Consider the following 17,699-nt stretch of genomic DNA (forward strand, 5'->3'; position numbering starts at 1 on the left):
CCAAGCAAGCATTTTTGCAACCGGGTGCCGCGGGGGCTGAGCCCACTAAGTGTTTGTGAGCCGCGAGTCTCCCCCAGCGCCTCCTAAGCATCCACACCAGCAGTGGCAGGTGCCGCGTGAGACACCCTTATGTGCACCCACGAGCATCCGCGCGGGACTGTGACTCCAACTGTGAGTCCTGCCAGTCTCACCAGAATTTCACCAGAGGCAGCAGGAGCTGTGTGAGACACCCACAGCAGCAGGAGCTCCTCCATCGTCGTTTGCAGCTGCCGCATCAGTGGTCAATGATGTATCCAGTCCTGATTTTGCTGGCGATCGGAGAGAGCGACATGCACGCAACGGTGAGGCTGTGCGTGGTGAAGCGACGAACGGAGCGCTTGGAGTCCGCAGATCCCCGGCCCGCCAACCGCCACTAACTGCAAACTCCGAGGAAGATTGCGAAGACTGCGCTGAGTAGGGCAAGCAGCATCAGTCCAGCGAGAAACTCGGGAAAAACGTCCAAAAGCACAGCTGGGGAAACACTTCTGCAAACTCGTCATCCTAGTCAAACCCAGGCAGACCCAGGTAGCGAACCTAGTTTAAGCGGTGAGTGTGGAAAAGGGAAGGGTTGGGTGGGCTGAGCTAGCTCTACCCGACAATCCGATCCACCCTAACCTACCCTCCCTTTCTTGGCCTTAGACCATAGACCCTCCGCTGTATACCGCTTGAAAAGGGGAAGTATTGCGCTCTGGACACTGATTAACATTTCAGCACATCCCATCACATTACTTACACCATATGACCAAAATTAAGCTTAGTAAGGGCGCCGGGGTACGACAACCAGTAAAAGACTGAGGCAGACGCTTGAGGCCAAGCTAAAGTGGCTGCGGAACCGCTGACCCGCTGCACACAGGTTAAATGAGGTCCGGCAGAACCAGAGAGGATTTGCCACCCAAGACTAGGGGGAGAAAAGGCAAAAAGAAAAGTCAGCAAAGTGCTGAGCAACTGAGTGAGACTACAGCACGGACGGGATTCAGTGGAGGTACAAGCTCCACTCAACCAAAGGTCTATATGAAATTCAACTTCCTTAGGGACCCAGAGGCAGCCATATTTTCAAGTACTGCAACTTTAAGAGGTCTGCAATCTCCACTGTTACCAATGCAGTCAAAAGCTCTTATTCCAGGTGCAGAGCCTAAAGACTCCAACGACGAAAGCAGGGCACCGGAGCAACCAATTCAGCATCCACAGACCATGCTACAACAGCCAAGGGTGCAACTGCTAGATACCACACCTCTTGCGGGCGTGCCCAGGAGATTAGAATTTTCCCCAACAAAAATCAGACAACAGTGTAGTCCTCAGGAGAGTTCTGCTGCCGATTACAGGCTACAAGAAACCTCTACACCACTACCACAATCAGATGCTAGGGGCATGGACTGGGACACCAAAAAACTAAGGCCGAGAGTGACATTCAAGAAGCATTAAGGAAAACAGACGCTGAGCAAATAAGCGTAATCAACTCCAGTCCCAGAAATAACACCTTGTCCAGAAGCTACAGCTCCTCCACTAAAAGATTGGATTTACCAAACATTAAATCACCCATAAATACACCGCCCCCTGACCAAGAGTGTCTTCCTACACAAAACTGAGGAACAGGAGCTGGAGTATGGACATCGGAACCAAACCAGAAAGAAGTAGGGAGGGCGTTTATGTCTTACCTGAATACACAGGAATGGGAGGATATGCTCGCAACCTATTCACCTAACTACGAACAGGAACAGGAATGAAGGGTCGATTCCATCACCGAACTTCCTGTGAATGCACTCCCCACAGACCAAACTAAAAAGGGAGCAGAAAAGACCGCGCAAACAAATGAAGACGTTTGGGCTTCCCTATGAAATACAATACAACTGGCCGTCAGTACATTGCAATTTCAATCTGACAAGATGGAGATCCAACTAACTTTACTGAATGCACTGGCAGTTTTTACTGCCGGTATCGACGTAAAATTGGGGATTCTGAATGGTCTAATAACAAGAGCACAATCTAGTTCCCATCTTAGATGTAACTGAACCAGATCATTGATAAACTGTCTACCCTTCCCTCAATTATAAGCCTCCTGGTAACGAATATTAAAAGCGTCACAGCAGGAAGAACAACAAAGTGCCAGGACAATTTCAACAGATTGTTGGGAACAACTAACGATCAAATAACTAGCAATCTGCACAGAGGAAACGTCAAGGCGGTCACTCAGGTAAAGGGTAGTCCCGGAAACGGAGGATCATCAAAACTCAATGCTAAGCAACGCCGTCAATTGAAAAGGAAGGGGCGCAACCAAAAGCCCCAAATAAAAGCAACCGCTTATTTCCCCATCTTCTCAGACCCAGCCAACAATTGCGATAATAACCCAGTTGATATAAGCTCTGCAAAGCAAGTACAGCCCTCTCTAATCATCTCCAATCATTCCCAGGACCAAGAGAAGGCCCTAAATCAGATTTCTGCAACTGGGGCAGAAGGGGATATGGGGGTGGAAAATGGTCAAAGAGCTGCATCTAGGGCCATTATCGAACCTAAAGAAGAAACAAAACTAGTTTGCACCATCAATCTTTCAGCTACAAACCTGGATAGTGGGCACAACAAGCAGTTATCTCAACATCAGGAAACTCGGGGAGAGATAAGGTTTCCCCCTAACAATGCTGCACACTCACAAGAACGAAGAGGAGAAGCGTCCAACACCGAGGCCCAAAAGCTAGTTAACAGCAACCACAAAAACATCAGCTTGAGCACAAAGAACGGGTCCCAACATGAAGCTTGTGGAACAACAGACAGGCCAGTCGGGCCAAACCAGGAGCCTTTGTTAAATAATCCAAAGGGCCCTTCCCATTGGCTAATGGCAGCTCCAGCTGGAGGTTCCCGGGTGAATGGGCACAGTACGGGAGGCAAGAATCCAAACAAATCTCCCCCGTGTCGAGAAAACAGAAGTCCACTGCTAGAAACTCCATGGCTGAAGCCCTAAGAAACAAAGCTGAAATACAGCCCAAAGATACAATTAGCAACATATCCCAACCTGAACCGTCGGCCACAATAAATATATAGCCACCGGCGAAACAAATCAGCCACCAGGAAGATGTGGTTCTGGTTTTTTACCCTTTATATACCTCCAAGGGCTATCCGGACACACTAAATCGAGGTAACATCTTGAGATTAACAGCGTTAATACCTAATCTTGCTGGTATAAGGACAACAGATTTACTCTATATAGAGTTTATACAAACCACCAACCCTCAATGTCCAGAAGCCACAAAAACAACGTGGACCACAAGTAAAACTGCAGAGGCAATTCTAGCAGAACTGGGTACAGTTGGGGCATAGATATCGTCCCCTTTAAAAAACCAGCCTATCCATCACCATTACTAAGCAAGCCAAGCCCAGTACCAAAAACACACCAAGTACACCTGAATTGTGTACTCAGAGGAGCACAGGGAAGATCTCACCAACAGAGTGACAGCAGCAACAGGGCCCAACACGAAAAAGTCCCATGGGGAGCCGCCAGAGCAAAGCAAGGTTCAAACAAAGAAGCAATATCGCGAACCATCATCTCAAGAACAGAGGAGCATTGACGAGATAGGCAAGACAGAAGCCACAGCAGAACGAATGAGCCTCTTCTCAGATTTTGCTTGTGGAATATAAATGGCTTGGCAACTAAAATAGATGACTCAGACTTTCTGCAGTATGTAACAACTTTTGATATAATTCTCCTATAGGAGACCTGGCTCCTGAGCACATTGAAGGCTATACCTGCTTCGCTACTCCAGCTATAAGGATGGGCAGATACGGCCACTGCTCCGGGGGGTTGGCAATCTACGTCTCCACCACAAGCATACCTTTAACAACCCTATGGTTTCGCTGTCAAATGCAACAATAGCAGCCACAATCACAATCCTTCTAGAGGACAAAGAAATGGAGGTGTGCCTAACCAACTCATATGTCCATCCTAAATGCAAAGTGAAAGATTCAACAGAACTTGCTGAACAGGCAGCAAAGTATGCTTCAGTGTTGGAAAACCCAATCTTCGTTCTGACAGGGGACCTAAACCAATATCTTATAGGCTCGACACAAGGAGAGGAGGTAGCAATACAAAATGGAATTCATAATATTCCCACACAAAGTCATCCACCACACAGAAAGAAGAAGCACTGCAATAGCTGCCTACTTGTGGATTTAGAACACTTAAACCTTTAAACTGAAGATTTCCGGATGACACTCCACCAGTTGCCTCTTATTACTCCCCTACAACAAGTTCTATACTGGATTATACCTTTGTAAGTCTCGCTCTCTTCCCATATATAGTTAGGTACAGAATGGGGATAAGGGCGATAGTGACCATTGCCCCCAAGAATTCCAAATTATAGCAACTGCATCAAGACAAATCAGCATGGACGCAACTGCGTGATCGAGCTCTACCTCCAACTTAAAAAGGATTAAATGCACAACGACCAATATAAATTCCAAGGCCGAAGCAACAATCAAACTTTTTAGTTCACCAGTTTTCAGCTCAGAAGATCAAATAGACTACTGGAAACAGTTCACTGCCAAACTACTAGATCGGTATGCAGAAACTTCTTCCTCAAAGAATAACTCCAAGAAAGCGTGGGAAATTAATAACATTTCAAAGGAACAAAGTTTATAGCTGAAACTTCTCAAAAAATCAATAAATGCAAGTCTGCGTAGGCTGAGAAGACTCCCAGAGAAAGCCACTGCAGGGACCTCATTGAATAAACAAAGGGCTAAATTAAAAAGTCTTAAATGGAACATCAACAGTGAGCGCGAGATGGTACATTGGGAAAAACTGCTACACGACACAAACAGCAATAACCGTGCCTTCTTCTGGAGAACGGTGAATGGGATTATCCATCCATGCCATAAGGGTATTGGGTCAAATATCGCGGAAGCTAATTGGGTAAAATACATTTTTACACACTTTAATAATAAAACAGATAGATAGTGCTGGAACTCAAACAGCCAGTAGCATGAAATTTGAAGTATCAGCTGGAGCTAGTAAAATGGAGATGAGGGAGTGGAAGCAGACACACAAGGAAAATAGCCCATCAGGAACAGATAATTGCTGTATGTCTCTCTTAATTAAAAAGCAGATTGCCAAGGGGAGGAATGAAGGGGCTCCGGGACCGAAGGGAATTCCATCTGCCATGTTCAAAGCTAAGACTGAAGACTGGGCGAAAATCCTACAACTTCTATTTCTGGAAGTCAGGCGGCTAAACATAATACTTGATTCATGGAAGGGCTCAACAATTGTGCCAATTCATAAAAAAGGGGACAAGTCGGAACCCAACAACTACCGTCTTGTAGCTCTAATAGACAATGAACCAAAATACTTTGCGGGCACTATACTAGAGGAGCTGACAAATTTGCCGTAGTCGAACTCGATAATACCGCTGAACCAGATCGGTTTCCGCAAAATGGCCAGCACATCCACAAACATCCTCACAATCTCACTAATATTCGATGCAGCTAAAGCATCAAAGCTACCTTTATACTTATGTTACATTGACTTTAGCGCGGCTTTCGATAACGTGGGGAGGGAGAGACTGTGGGAGAAATTGGCTCAATGGGGATTATGACAGTCTACTCTAAACATGCTGATACTTCTGCACACAGACACTTGGGTGCAGGTGAAACTAGGTGGCGGTACCCACATCTCCTCGAAAGTTCCAACAACAAAGGGACTCAAACAGGGATGGGTGCTTCCTCCAACCCTGTTTAACTTATATATGGCTGACCTTCCAAAGGCGCTAGAGGCCTGTAACTCACACTCGCCGAGGTTAGGAGGGAAAACATTGTCCAACCTTATGTACGCAGATGATGTAGTTCTGCTAAGTCACACCTACGTTGGTCTCCAGCATCTATTGATGGAAATGCAGAACTACGCCACAGCAAACAAACTAAAATTAAACTTGAGCAAGACACGGACAATGACAAACAACAAAAATAACCTCCATAGAAATTGGTCCCTTTGCGGCATGAAACTCGATCCAGCTCAGGAATACAAATACCTTGGAGTTATATTTGACAAGGAAGGGTCGTTCCGACGCCAGAAAGAGGAAGTGAGAAGAAAAGGTTTTCTGATTGCCCTAACAATGAAAAATCTCGCAAATAAACTAATAGGGCCGACCCTGACCCAGTTTTTTAAAGTAGTGCAGGCTAAACTAATCCCCTCAATTGCTTATGGCAGTGAGGCAATGCGGGGAAGGGATGCTAACGAGTTGGACAACACGCAGGTCAAAGCCTATAGAATTATGTTCAGCCTTTCGTCCTACACATCACCTGCTCAAATAAGGCTGGAGTTTGGCCTTCTATGGCAAGATCTAGCTAGGTATGGTGCTTATATCATCTGCTTGCAACGGGCCAGAAATGCCGCCACAAACATGCTTAACAACCTGTTGTGGCGGGATATACAGCATAGGGAGCATTCCCAAGCCAAAAGTTATCTTCAGTTAGCCCTAGAGTCTACCAAACTCACGGAACTCTGGGATGCGCAAATTTACTATCACAATTTCCAAAAACTGGTCTGGAAAATCTTAAAACAAACCTTTCTGGTGGAGGACAAAGCAAGCTCAAACAGATCGCACGCCTAGATGACTCTCAACTCCTATAAATCACTGGCTCCACAACCATTTTTAAGCCAGGGCTACCCAAGGTCTTTAAAAATGAAATTTTTGAGGCATAGGATGGGAATCTTTCCGTGCGCAGCATTTTCCACCATGGCTAAGGTCACTGACACAAGAGCTGTGCAGGCTATGCAAAGCCAAACAAGGTGACATACTACACCTGATTTGTTTGTGCAAGGATCTGCAACAAGATCAGCACAGTTTCTCAAAGCACCCCTAAAAAAGAAAGGCATCTGTACCAGGAGACAAGCGGTGCTAGCCTGTTTAAACCCAGAAAATACACAACTAAACTGCAGACTGGTAAAATTCCTTATGGTAGCTGATCAAAAAATGTTAAATGTTATAAGCAATGAACACTGAACCAGGCACGGGCACTGCAGTGAGAGGGTCATGTCCCAATTTAGATCATATAAGGACAAACTGCCAGGATGTAAGGGAAAAGCCTTGCAACGAGTGGAGTAAATCTGAATAAATCAAACGCAGCGACCGGTATAAAGAATTTCATGGTTGGTCCAAAGTAACACAAGACTGTAACTATTGCATGAATTTTTATAAGGACATATAACATGTTTACAATGAATCTTTATTTTAGATCTGTAAAGTCTTATCGACCAATGGGTCCTATTTGGCTTTAACTTGATTCCCTCTCATAATTTTTAAAATTAGCAATAAGGAAGTGATAAAGGTGGAAATCATAGACCCATTGTTAATAATGTTTTACATAAACTTTTGTATTTAGTATTTTATGCGGTAAAATTGCAATGGTTTTTAGTAACTATGCAGGAAATAAAGAAACTTGAAACCAGGCATAATTAACTATCCAGTCCTTCCTCTCACCAGAAATAATCTTGATGGAAGAGCTCTTGCATAGTCTGGTCTGAGAAGTGGTCTCTGTGGATGATAGCTGTTTGACCCTCCAGATTTGTATATGATGGTTGCCCTCTGTCCTCTCTACTGAAGATGGTGCCCTGTGGGGAATGACATCAACCCGGTAAATGAATGGTAATTTCAATCTCCTGAGGCCTGTTGGCTAAAAAGCACCTTGAGTTGCATGTGTCGTTGAACACTGCACATCAAATGGGGTGTTGGCCTGCAATTGTACTTGATAATCCATCATCTTTAAACTGTTTTGGCAGTTAGTGCACAACTGGAACACCTCATAAAAGATCTGTACCTTACTATCAATTTTTTATTGCACAATCTGAAATGCTTGGCTGCAGAACAATGTTTGAGGGCATTGTAATTATCCGTGTTGCAGAACCAAAAGGTGATATACATATTGATGCTTGAGAGAAGAACCATTTGGTTAGGAATGAGTAAATCTATACCGATCGCCACTTGGAATTCTGCATCAAACTGTTCTTCTTTCCTTACTTCCTCGCTTCGGGAAAAGCATGGGAGACCACTCTGGATCATTCAAACTCTTCAGAAAAGTCCTCTTTACAGCAGCCTTTAGTGTATCGTGAGGAAAGAATTAAGAGATTTCTTTAATCTCAATTGTGGTCAATCCCTTTTTATTTTGTTTGACCTTCTTTCCTTGCTCAAATTTGGACTCAGACGAGGACTGTAGAACCCCATCAGTCACAGGAATGAGTGAGACTTGAAATGCTGAAGCAAACAGAGCATGTGGTAACAAAGGAGGTGCCGGTAGGTCCCTAGCGTATGCCACCACATTCTGCACCATACCAGCTTAGTTCACTGTAGAGAATCACACATAATCTTTTTTCATGAAGTAGTTGTAGAGTCAAATGTCTTCTGTTTTTTTTTAGCATATATGAAGCTTGGGCTTTCTTACCTATAACATTACGGTAGAATGTATGTGATTGCTTCCCTCTCTGCAGTGCCAAGGCATCTCCTGCTAAGGACCTACCATAACAGTCATCTTTTGCTATTTTGAGAATTTCTCACAAGTGCCAGTACAAGTAATCCCATTCAAAACACCCCAGTAGATTTGTTTCTGTACATCGGCTGATGCACGCTTTGATGTCCCATTAATGCTACAGTGCAGAATAAGCAATAGTTGTTTCGTTCTGCTTACAAGGGTGCACAATTGACATTCCAATTGAAGCATCTATGCAAAGACCTGCTAGCACTGCTAAAGTTCTTTACTGGGGTACATGCAGACACAAGGAATCGAGAAGCATATAAGGAATCACTATGTTCCACTTGCTGATGAAGTGCGTCCTTGGTCTGGGTAAGTTGGGCCATGAAAGCACAGAACCTCCGGCCCAAATGCAGGCTCTGCTTCCATTTGTTTGTTCATTGACCAGACTTGTAGGTGCAGGGCTAAGCTGCAAAAACATATCACCAAGATAGGCCCGTTTTACAAGCCTAGTTGTTTTTTTAACACCGAAAAATACATATTTTTGAATTACTCTTTTGTGGACAAGGAAGGAAATGGGTACAAAATTATGTATTTTGTATGTCTACCTTGGTTTACCAGAAGGTCTGCTGCCACGCTTCAGCGATTACTGAATGCAGTGGCACACTTTCTGATGAATTTCTTCCACTAGCACCGCACCATTTCAGGGGAAGATGCTGAGGTGGTCATGACAGAGTAGTAATCGGGAAGAATCAGTTGTAGAGTTGAAAGTGTATTGGGCTGTGGCAGTAAAATATGTAATCGAAGGATACAGTGGGGACCACTCTCCAACAGTGCCCAAAGAATTGAAGGCATTGTCTCATTTGGTTCCAGAGGACTCTCCTATGGCAGTGTAGCACAGCGATGGCTGTTTTATGATCTCCGAGACTGCAGGAATAGCGCCACAAAATCTGTAGCTTTGCCAAGGATGCCCTGGTATTTCCCACTGGAGTTTTCAAGAAGATCCAAGAGTCTTGATGGGACAGCTGATATTGATCATTAGGGTCTATGATAAAGGAAAATAATAATGGTGGACTTCTTACAGAATTGCGTTGGTGCTATTTAGCTACCCTTTATACACACGTTCGACTGTCTTCTTGTCCTTTGCCTTCTAGTAAAACATGTCCACTCATTGTCCTGTGGGTACCAATAGTGTGGAAGAAGGGATTGTTGTCCATCTGCCTTTGATGCTGTCCATTCCTAATCACCTATGCTCTTCAAATTATCCCTATTAAGGCCTGACTGAAGAAAGAGTACTTTCTGAAGGCAGTGTCCAATGTGAGAGTATAAATGAGGGCTGCAAGACATGTCGGTAGACCAAAGTAATCCGTCATTCGTGACGTCAAGGCTAACATATTATCATTGACTGTTTGGTGCTTTGGTTCCCTGGCTTTTCAGTCCATAGCTTAGCTCAGCATGCTTCTATCTGTACTTCACTCATCCAGAACAGAGGATGAGGGATGAAGAAACTTGTGGATCGGAGAGACTGCATGGTTCAAAGCTTCTTATACTCTATAATGAGAACTCTACAATCCTCCTTCTAGATTCTCTCTGCTTCAGTCTCCCAATCCCCAGTTCTCTTTCCCATTCATATCCTTAGGACAGACTGGCAGAGTGCATCAAGTTACTTCTTACTTAGGGAATGAGCACTGACAAAGACAAAAGATCTGTTCTTCGCTGTGTGGGGGAGGGGCAGGAAAAAGATGGAGAGGGATCAAGGAAACATGCACTCAAATACAGTGCTGAATGTAAAATAAAAGAAGAGTCCGCTCAAGTAAGGAGTGGAAGGATAAAACCCATCCATTCATATTACTGTGACTCGGTAATGCTCCTGGGCTGGATAAACTCATAAATAGGGCATAAAGTATGCAAATCAGGAGTACACAACTGAAAAATACGGGAAAACCATCCAATCATGAGCAAAAGGCTGACCCAAAGCCTGCTCTTAAGTGTATTGGAATCAATAGGTCTGCCTACAGACATCTAAAGTTGTCAGTAGCATAGACCTACACATAGTTGGGCCATTTCAACGCGGTCTGTTAGATCGCGGTTTTCACAACACAAGTCGTTACATCGACTTGCGCTGGAGGGGCGCTGGATTTAGGAATAGTTTGAATTACTATTCCAACTCCAGTCTACATACAGTAGGGAAGGTGTTGGAAACAGTAATTTACACTGGATGCGTGGTAAACAATGTCTCCCTTCTTGAATACAAGGGTGATCTGACAGCCTGGGTGTCAACTCTGCAGTTGCTGTGTAGGCCTAAGAAGGAGAACTACACCGAGACAGAAGGGGCACAGAGGGACACATAGAGGAGGTATAGCGATACTGAATAGGACCAAGATTGCGCCTAACCAGAGAAGAGGCATGGATGCATAGACACATAAGAAAAACATAAGGAGCATATGGGATGGGGATGGACTCACAGAAAAGACACACAGATTCTGGTGACCACAGAAAAAGAATTGGCAAAAAGGCCCAGAGGGAGAACAAGACACAAGTGTCAAAGGGAAGATGCGTTGATGTGTCTTAGTTATGGCATAGCTGAAAAGAGTAGAATGTGGAGTGTTGTGTGGAGGAGCCTGATGTCACAGGGGAACCTTGAGAAGGGATCAGGCAGAAGGGTTGCGGAGAACAAATAGATGATTGAAAGATTGTTAGTACATAGCTAAGGCTATTTATGTAATAAATCCTATTACTTTACCTTTATCTCTTGTTGTCCTTTTGTACCAATTTCACAGTGGCGAATAGGATATCTGGAGGGCTTCATTGTGTTAAATCAGCACCTTAACATGTGGAAAACCATCTTCTATCTGATGTGAGGATTGTGCTGTGATGCACAGCCCAACTGCCCCTTCTTCATCTGTTGTGCTCTCTCTGTACCATTATCACAGAAGGGCACATACATACAGAAGAAGCAAAAGAAAGAGAGTGCAAATAGAGAAGGAACCGAGGAACAAAATAGGTTCAGAGTGATAAATGGGGCACAGAGAAACTTGGATAGCTCAGTCAGAGGTTGGGCATACAGACAAGACAAACCATACATTGTGAAAGGAGCTACAGAACTAGGAGAAGATGCACAGGGAGGAGGGTGGAGGACAGCCTGTAAGATAAAGTGGGGACATGCTTTGCAGGACGCACTGCAGCTGTTTGGCAGGTATTCTATGCATTACAAAGTCTGATCCATACTAAAGGGACTTCATAAGTGTTCATTGGCCAAGATGGGCAAAAAGGAACCCGGAAAACCTGTTCATGGGCTGAGTATGGCTTGAGTGACTGTGCTTGCTGTTGGCCAATTGGTCGTGTGCTGCAGTGCTGAGTCTGATACATGTAAGAATGTTCAAATCAATTGCAGTGGGGTCGGCTAGAGCAAAGCAGACAAGCAGGGGGGTGTACTATTGGGAACGTCATGACAGGTTTATCAGTAATATCTACAGGAGAACTTTATACTGGGATATACTGTACCCAAATTGAGTAGACTGCACTCTGGGGGACAGCAAGAAATGAATGGGACAGACCTAGGTTAGCTCAATACACACATGCAGTTTGCCTTGAGACCGGATCCTTCACTAACAGAGTCTCAGAAAGGAGGCTTGTGTCTAAAGAGAGAGGAAGTTCCAGGACCCAGTGATTGACACATGGAAGGTCACCATTGCCAGGGCACCAATAAATCTGTGTGAGGCAGGACCCAGGTGTGACTTTACTATGAAATCCTGCGGATTTTGCTGTCCCAGTAGTTCGGGCGCCATGTGCCCTAACAAATGGATGCAAGCAAATTGACCAATCCATTCCATGGTTTTGTAGTAAAAAGAACAGTACATATTGGGGTGGAGTGGGCCACTCCCACTCTTGGGTCTGTATGCCACTGCATCTACAGCACTACTGATAACTTCGCCCCTGCTCGGAACTACCACTCGGTGAGTTGCCTAGCCACAATTCCATGTATAGTAGTCTATGTCCCTTTGCTTGACATGTGAGGGACACATGAGGGTTACATACTCACAACTCAGGGTACCATTCCATTCCTTGCTAACTTATTGATTGAAACCCAAGGCAACATGAGATAGCCCCTTTGGCTACAGTTTGGGAAGGTCAGAAAAGGGGAAACTGATGAGTATCCAAATTCGTGAATAGGAAAGAACATAACCAAGAACTTAATTCTAGAAAGTGGCAGGGTTTAGGGCCCGACTGAGTTCGGTAGTGAATGTCTGATCCTTGTGCAAGTTATGTGTATTTGTGATGCCCAGCGAACTGAACGGCTGTGGTGGGTTCCATTCATATGAACAAGTTAATATCCCCCAAAACTAAAATGTAAATTGATAATTGTATAGTGCACTACTCACCCGCAAGGGTCTCAAGGCGCTTGTACGAATACCGCTGTGAAACCCATCCTGGCTTTCCCTGTGAGGCGTCCACTCCTGGGCACCCCCAAGGTGGAGGTAAGACATCCTTAGCGTTGTGGGGGCCATTGTGGAGATTAAGCAAGCTATTGCCCAGAGCTGCAGAGTGGGACTCCATGATTGGAATAGGCACCGAGGCAAGAATTATCAGGTCCGTGGAATTTTGAGCCCAAGACCCGCCGAGGCGGGGAATTGAACCCTGGTGCCGGGCCAGACCTCTGCATCAGGGTCTGCCACTCTAACCATTGAGCCACACTTCTCCACTAAAACTTAGTATCTTTTTGGGTCTGCTCTCTATCAGAACCCATAGTTAAAATAAATGCAGGAGCATGGCACCCAGCCATTGAGTGAAAATATTTAGTAATGCTGAGTTGGCTTTGTGGACCTAGAGTTAACTAGTGGAAATACTGACATATGAATGTATGGCATGTAAGTAGGTTATGATTTGATAAAGTGGGGTCGTGAAAGAGAAAAAAAGACACAAACGTGAACACACACAAAATATGGCAGACCTATTGGCTTTGTAACCTCTTCCTAACCATGTGATTTGCTTGCCTAGGTGTCCCTTCAGAGGAACAGCAACAGCAGGACCCTAACCAACTTTTCCCTGGCTGAGGGACAGCCAGTGTTGCCGGACGTCAGCCAGCTGGGGGACTCTCTCCTGTTTGTCACTGGAAACAAGGTCTGAAAAGGATTGAGTAGATGTTTGGGATGGCGGTAGTCATAAAAGTGAAGTGTGGGAAAAAGGACTATATTTTTGCATTTATTTAGGGAATGTTGGGCGATTAGTAAGTTCTTTTCTTGCACCTGCCTTATTTTTGTGTTGTGTTGGTTAACCTCTGTACCTCGGATGATAAATACACGTGAAAATGTCTAGGCCAGTGGTTCTTAACCTTTCAACTTCTGTGAACTCTCACTTAATTATTGCTGGAATCCGGGCCCCCCAACTGAGTTCTTAGTGGGAGCCGGTGTAGATTCGATGATTTGAACCGCAAAACAATTCACAAAAATGCAGAAAAAAGCATTCACCAAACAAATACACAAATTATGAAATATTTTATTTAAATATAAAACAAAAACCCCGGGGTCCGCACATCAAAGGTTAAGAACTGCTTGTCTAGACCGTAACAATAAGACTTTTTGGACGAAATTGCACTGTGCAACAATTATACGTTTTAACCAGATTTTTGAAGTGTCAGAAAATACCTTCTTTCACTCCCCACACACAGGCTGTTAGTCAATAGTAGAGTATTGCGCAGCTGTCCAACATAACATATTATTAAATTGAAGATAACCTTTACAAGAAGTGTAATGTATAAGCTTATTTTTCAATGCCCACACCAGTGACCAATCTGGTTATAAAAGTATTTATTTGGTCTTGTCTGGAAATCGCATAATTTGTGAAAGACCTGATAACATGGGGCCTCAAATGCTGCATTATTGTTTGAAAATATGAAATGCCAAAATGTTCAGAGTGATTGGAAAAACGCTATAAGCAGGAAGGTGTCTGAGGAGAAAAACTTCAATCTTAGGAAACTGGTCACAGGTTTTAGGTCTTGCCTACCAAGCAGCGCATGCTGACTGGTTGGGGAACATGTTCTAAGCTTACCAAGAATGTACAGTACAGTGGGATTACAGCCCGCCCATTGTTTACCATTGGTTGACTTCATCGTCAGTCTAATTTGTTTTTTTCTTATTTGATGGCTTGCATTGCTCTTTTTGTGTTTGTCCCTCCCCTAGAGCAAATCCTCTTTACCATTCATTTCATTGGCTGGTTGTATACTTCCATTGCTCACTTTTAAGGAACGTTTTTTCTTTTTGGCCAAGCACTCTGTACGAAATTGGAATATTAAAATAGGGGTTGTAAGGACCTACCTTAAATAGTATCTACAGTCTTTGTCAGGATGAACCATAGAAGTCACTAAATAAACCTATGCTTAACCCGCTGGTAGTTTGGTACAAATCAGTCAGCCTTAACTTACAAGCAATGTGTAAAATATTTATGCAGTACTCAAACAGTATTAAAGTGAAAACTAAAGTGAAGAAAAATACCAAACCAATTTAAAGGAGATAGACTATTTTTATCAATAAAATGACACCAAAGCAACAAAATTCCAATTCGTTGAACTAGACGCATACATTTTCAAAGTTTATGGATCAAAATAGCACCAAAATGCATTCTGGGCAGGTCCAGGTGGAACTGGTCAGCAGAGAGTGCTGAGAAAATGCCTCTTGGGACTTGCGCTCCTGTAACCCAAACAGCAGGTCAGCATTATGACCCTGGAGGTGACTTTTTTGTTCTGAATGAAAGATGAAGAGCAAGTCCATTCCTCTTCTGTGCTTCTGCTGGTCCAGAAGTGATCTGAAGAGGGTATTGGGTGTGCACATGTGTACCCAGTGCTAGCCTGTGGGTGGAAAACTCTTGACCACTCCCTAATCAACAGGGTAAATGTTTCCAGGGATGACACTATCCACCTTTGCAGCCTTTCCTTTTTTTAAATATTTTTATTTGAGTTCCCCCCCCCCCCCCCCATTTTCGTTGTACAGAACACAGAAGAAAATTCATTACATTTTAACATGCAGAACTTGTCACAAATCATAGAAAAATTATACAAATAGATCAAGCATAAGAGATGAAATATAAATGAAGGCAAAGCAAGACATACAGTTACAATAAAACAGAAGTTTAGCACAATTTATTTTCTAATCTACCCTGGATCTCTCTCTTTCTACTTCTGTATATGATCCCATTTCTCGTTTCCAAGTTTCTTGCCTATTCTGCCCCTCCTTGCATAAATCGCTTTCTCAAGGTTAAAGGCAGCTTATAGTTTCTTTAACCATTGATGGAAAGTGGGTGGCAATCGGTCTAGCCATGCTGTAGCAATACAAAGTCTTAAAACAGCCATTGCCACAAAAATAAAATACTGGTAATTAGTCTTACCAAGACTATCCTCTATTCCTAGGAGTACAAGTGATGGTGTTAGGGTAATTTCTTTTGTTAGTGATCTTTTAAGAAATACTTCAATTTCCTCTTGGGTTGTTTTTAAGTGTGGACAAGTAGCAAACATATGGACTAAGTCAGCCTGAGTACTGTCACATCTTGGACACGTAATGCCAGCTACTCCTCCCCACTGCGCCGACCTGGATGGAGTGTAATACAGAAAAGACAGCGTTTTAAAGTGCTGTGCCTGGAGTGATGCTGAGCATAATAATTTCTGCCCTAGTTCCAAGGATCTATAGAAACTTTCCTTCTCTACACCCACTTTTTGTATCCATTTGCCTTCATATTTTTCCAGATCATCTGGTTGATACTCTATTAATTCGGAATAAAATCTTTTAATTGTACAATCTGTACCAGCCTGTATAGTGTCCAAAATTGAATTTGTTGCAAATCCCGCCGGCCCTCCAGTTTTTGTCAAGAAAAAACGTCTAATTTGCAAATATTTAAAATAAGGGTTAGTATCTAGCCGTATATCTCTGCAGCCTTTCCAATGTGTTTTACTCTAAGCTATCCCACTGTACCGCAATCTACCTAAATCTGGCGCAGCAGAACCCTTCTTGCCCTGCTCAGAGCTCCCAGTGCCCACCCAGAGGTGGGTCTAGGATAATGGGCATACCCTTTCTTGTGGTCACTTCAGGCCAGTTCTGGGGCATCCACACCACCACTGACTAGGAAGACAGACCTAGGTGTGAGCTACACCTGCCAGTGACAGGGAAGATGTTCTTTGAAACTCAAGAAGGGACTGGACACAGACCCCCCCCCCCCCGCGTACATCCTGACTCTCCACCTTGATCTTGTGCTCTGTTGCTTTATACAGGAGCAGAAGACAAGAGGTGAGAAAGAAATTGACTTCCGTGGCTGGCATAACAAGAGTGTGGCGCACAGAGAGCCAACCTGAACCTGGGGTTGGTCTCCAATATGGATGTGATTGCAGCAGCATCTGCTGTTAACACCTTCAGCGCGGCGCGAATTTTCGCGCTGTGCTGAAGGTTCTAAAAAACGGGCGTGGTCGTGACGGAACGGTTCCGTCATAAGCACAGCCCAACCGGCGTTCATGACGGAACCGCTCCGTCATGAGCGTCGAAGGGGTTAAAAAACAGACAGAAAAAGGGAATACACCAGCAGGTGTGCTGGAAGAGAAATGAGTTTCAATAGCCCGGCTTGCCAAATAAGCCCCTGGTTGGCTTGTTAAAATGTACATATTTGGCACGCAGCACACTGGGAAAAAGAATAATTGTGCGAGTGTCCAATGTGGGCCACTGTGAATACCAATCAGTAATTTTTGGTTTGCCCTCTGTACACCCCAGCCAGCTCGTTTCTGGTTTGCCGCCCTAAATCACCTGGGTGGGTAAAGAATGATCCTGGGAGAGCTTTCCTCTGCTGGCATGCACTTCTGTAGCCTGCACGTTTGCCTACTGGTGCTGCCATGCATGGAGTTTTGTTTGTTTCTCTGAGATTGCTGGCCCAAAGTCTTTGATGTAAAACTAGGACTAAGGTATGAAATATTCACCGTTTTATTGTATAGAAAATGCACGTACAAAATGAAAGTTCAAATCACTGTACAGTTCTGATGTCAATGAAAGTTAAAATCAGTGCATATTCTTGATGCCACCTTGAAATATTTCAGATTCAAAGGCATTTTGTTATCAACTGTATTGTGACACCCTGACAAAGCCAACAGTACTGACTTAGTTTAATGCAATCATGTTGTATTTGGTGCCAAGGGGCCTAGCGTTTGTTGGGGTAAGGGTTTGCTGGTGTGCTGTTACAGTTTC

General features: G+C 44.0%; 1 protein-coding gene across 1 annotated transcript in view; it reads left to right on the forward strand.

Moving 5' to 3' along the window:
• Positions 1-17,699, forward strand: part of MST1R (macrophage stimulating 1 receptor) — a 397,230-nt gene that overhangs the window by 215,143 nt on the left and 164,388 nt on the right. The window contains exon 4 of the mRNA XM_086938800.1: positions 13,483-13,605. Within this exon, the coding sequence (XP_086794926.1) occupies positions 13,483-13,605 (123 nt within the window). The remainder of the gene's footprint in view (positions 1-13,482; positions 13,606-17,699) is intronic.

Source organism: Lissotriton vulgaris, chromosome 9, assembly GCF_964263255.1.
Source record: "Lissotriton vulgaris chromosome 9, aLisVul1.2, whole genome shotgun sequence".
NCBI lineage: Eukaryota > Metazoa > Chordata > Amphibia > Caudata > Salamandridae > Lissotriton > Lissotriton vulgaris.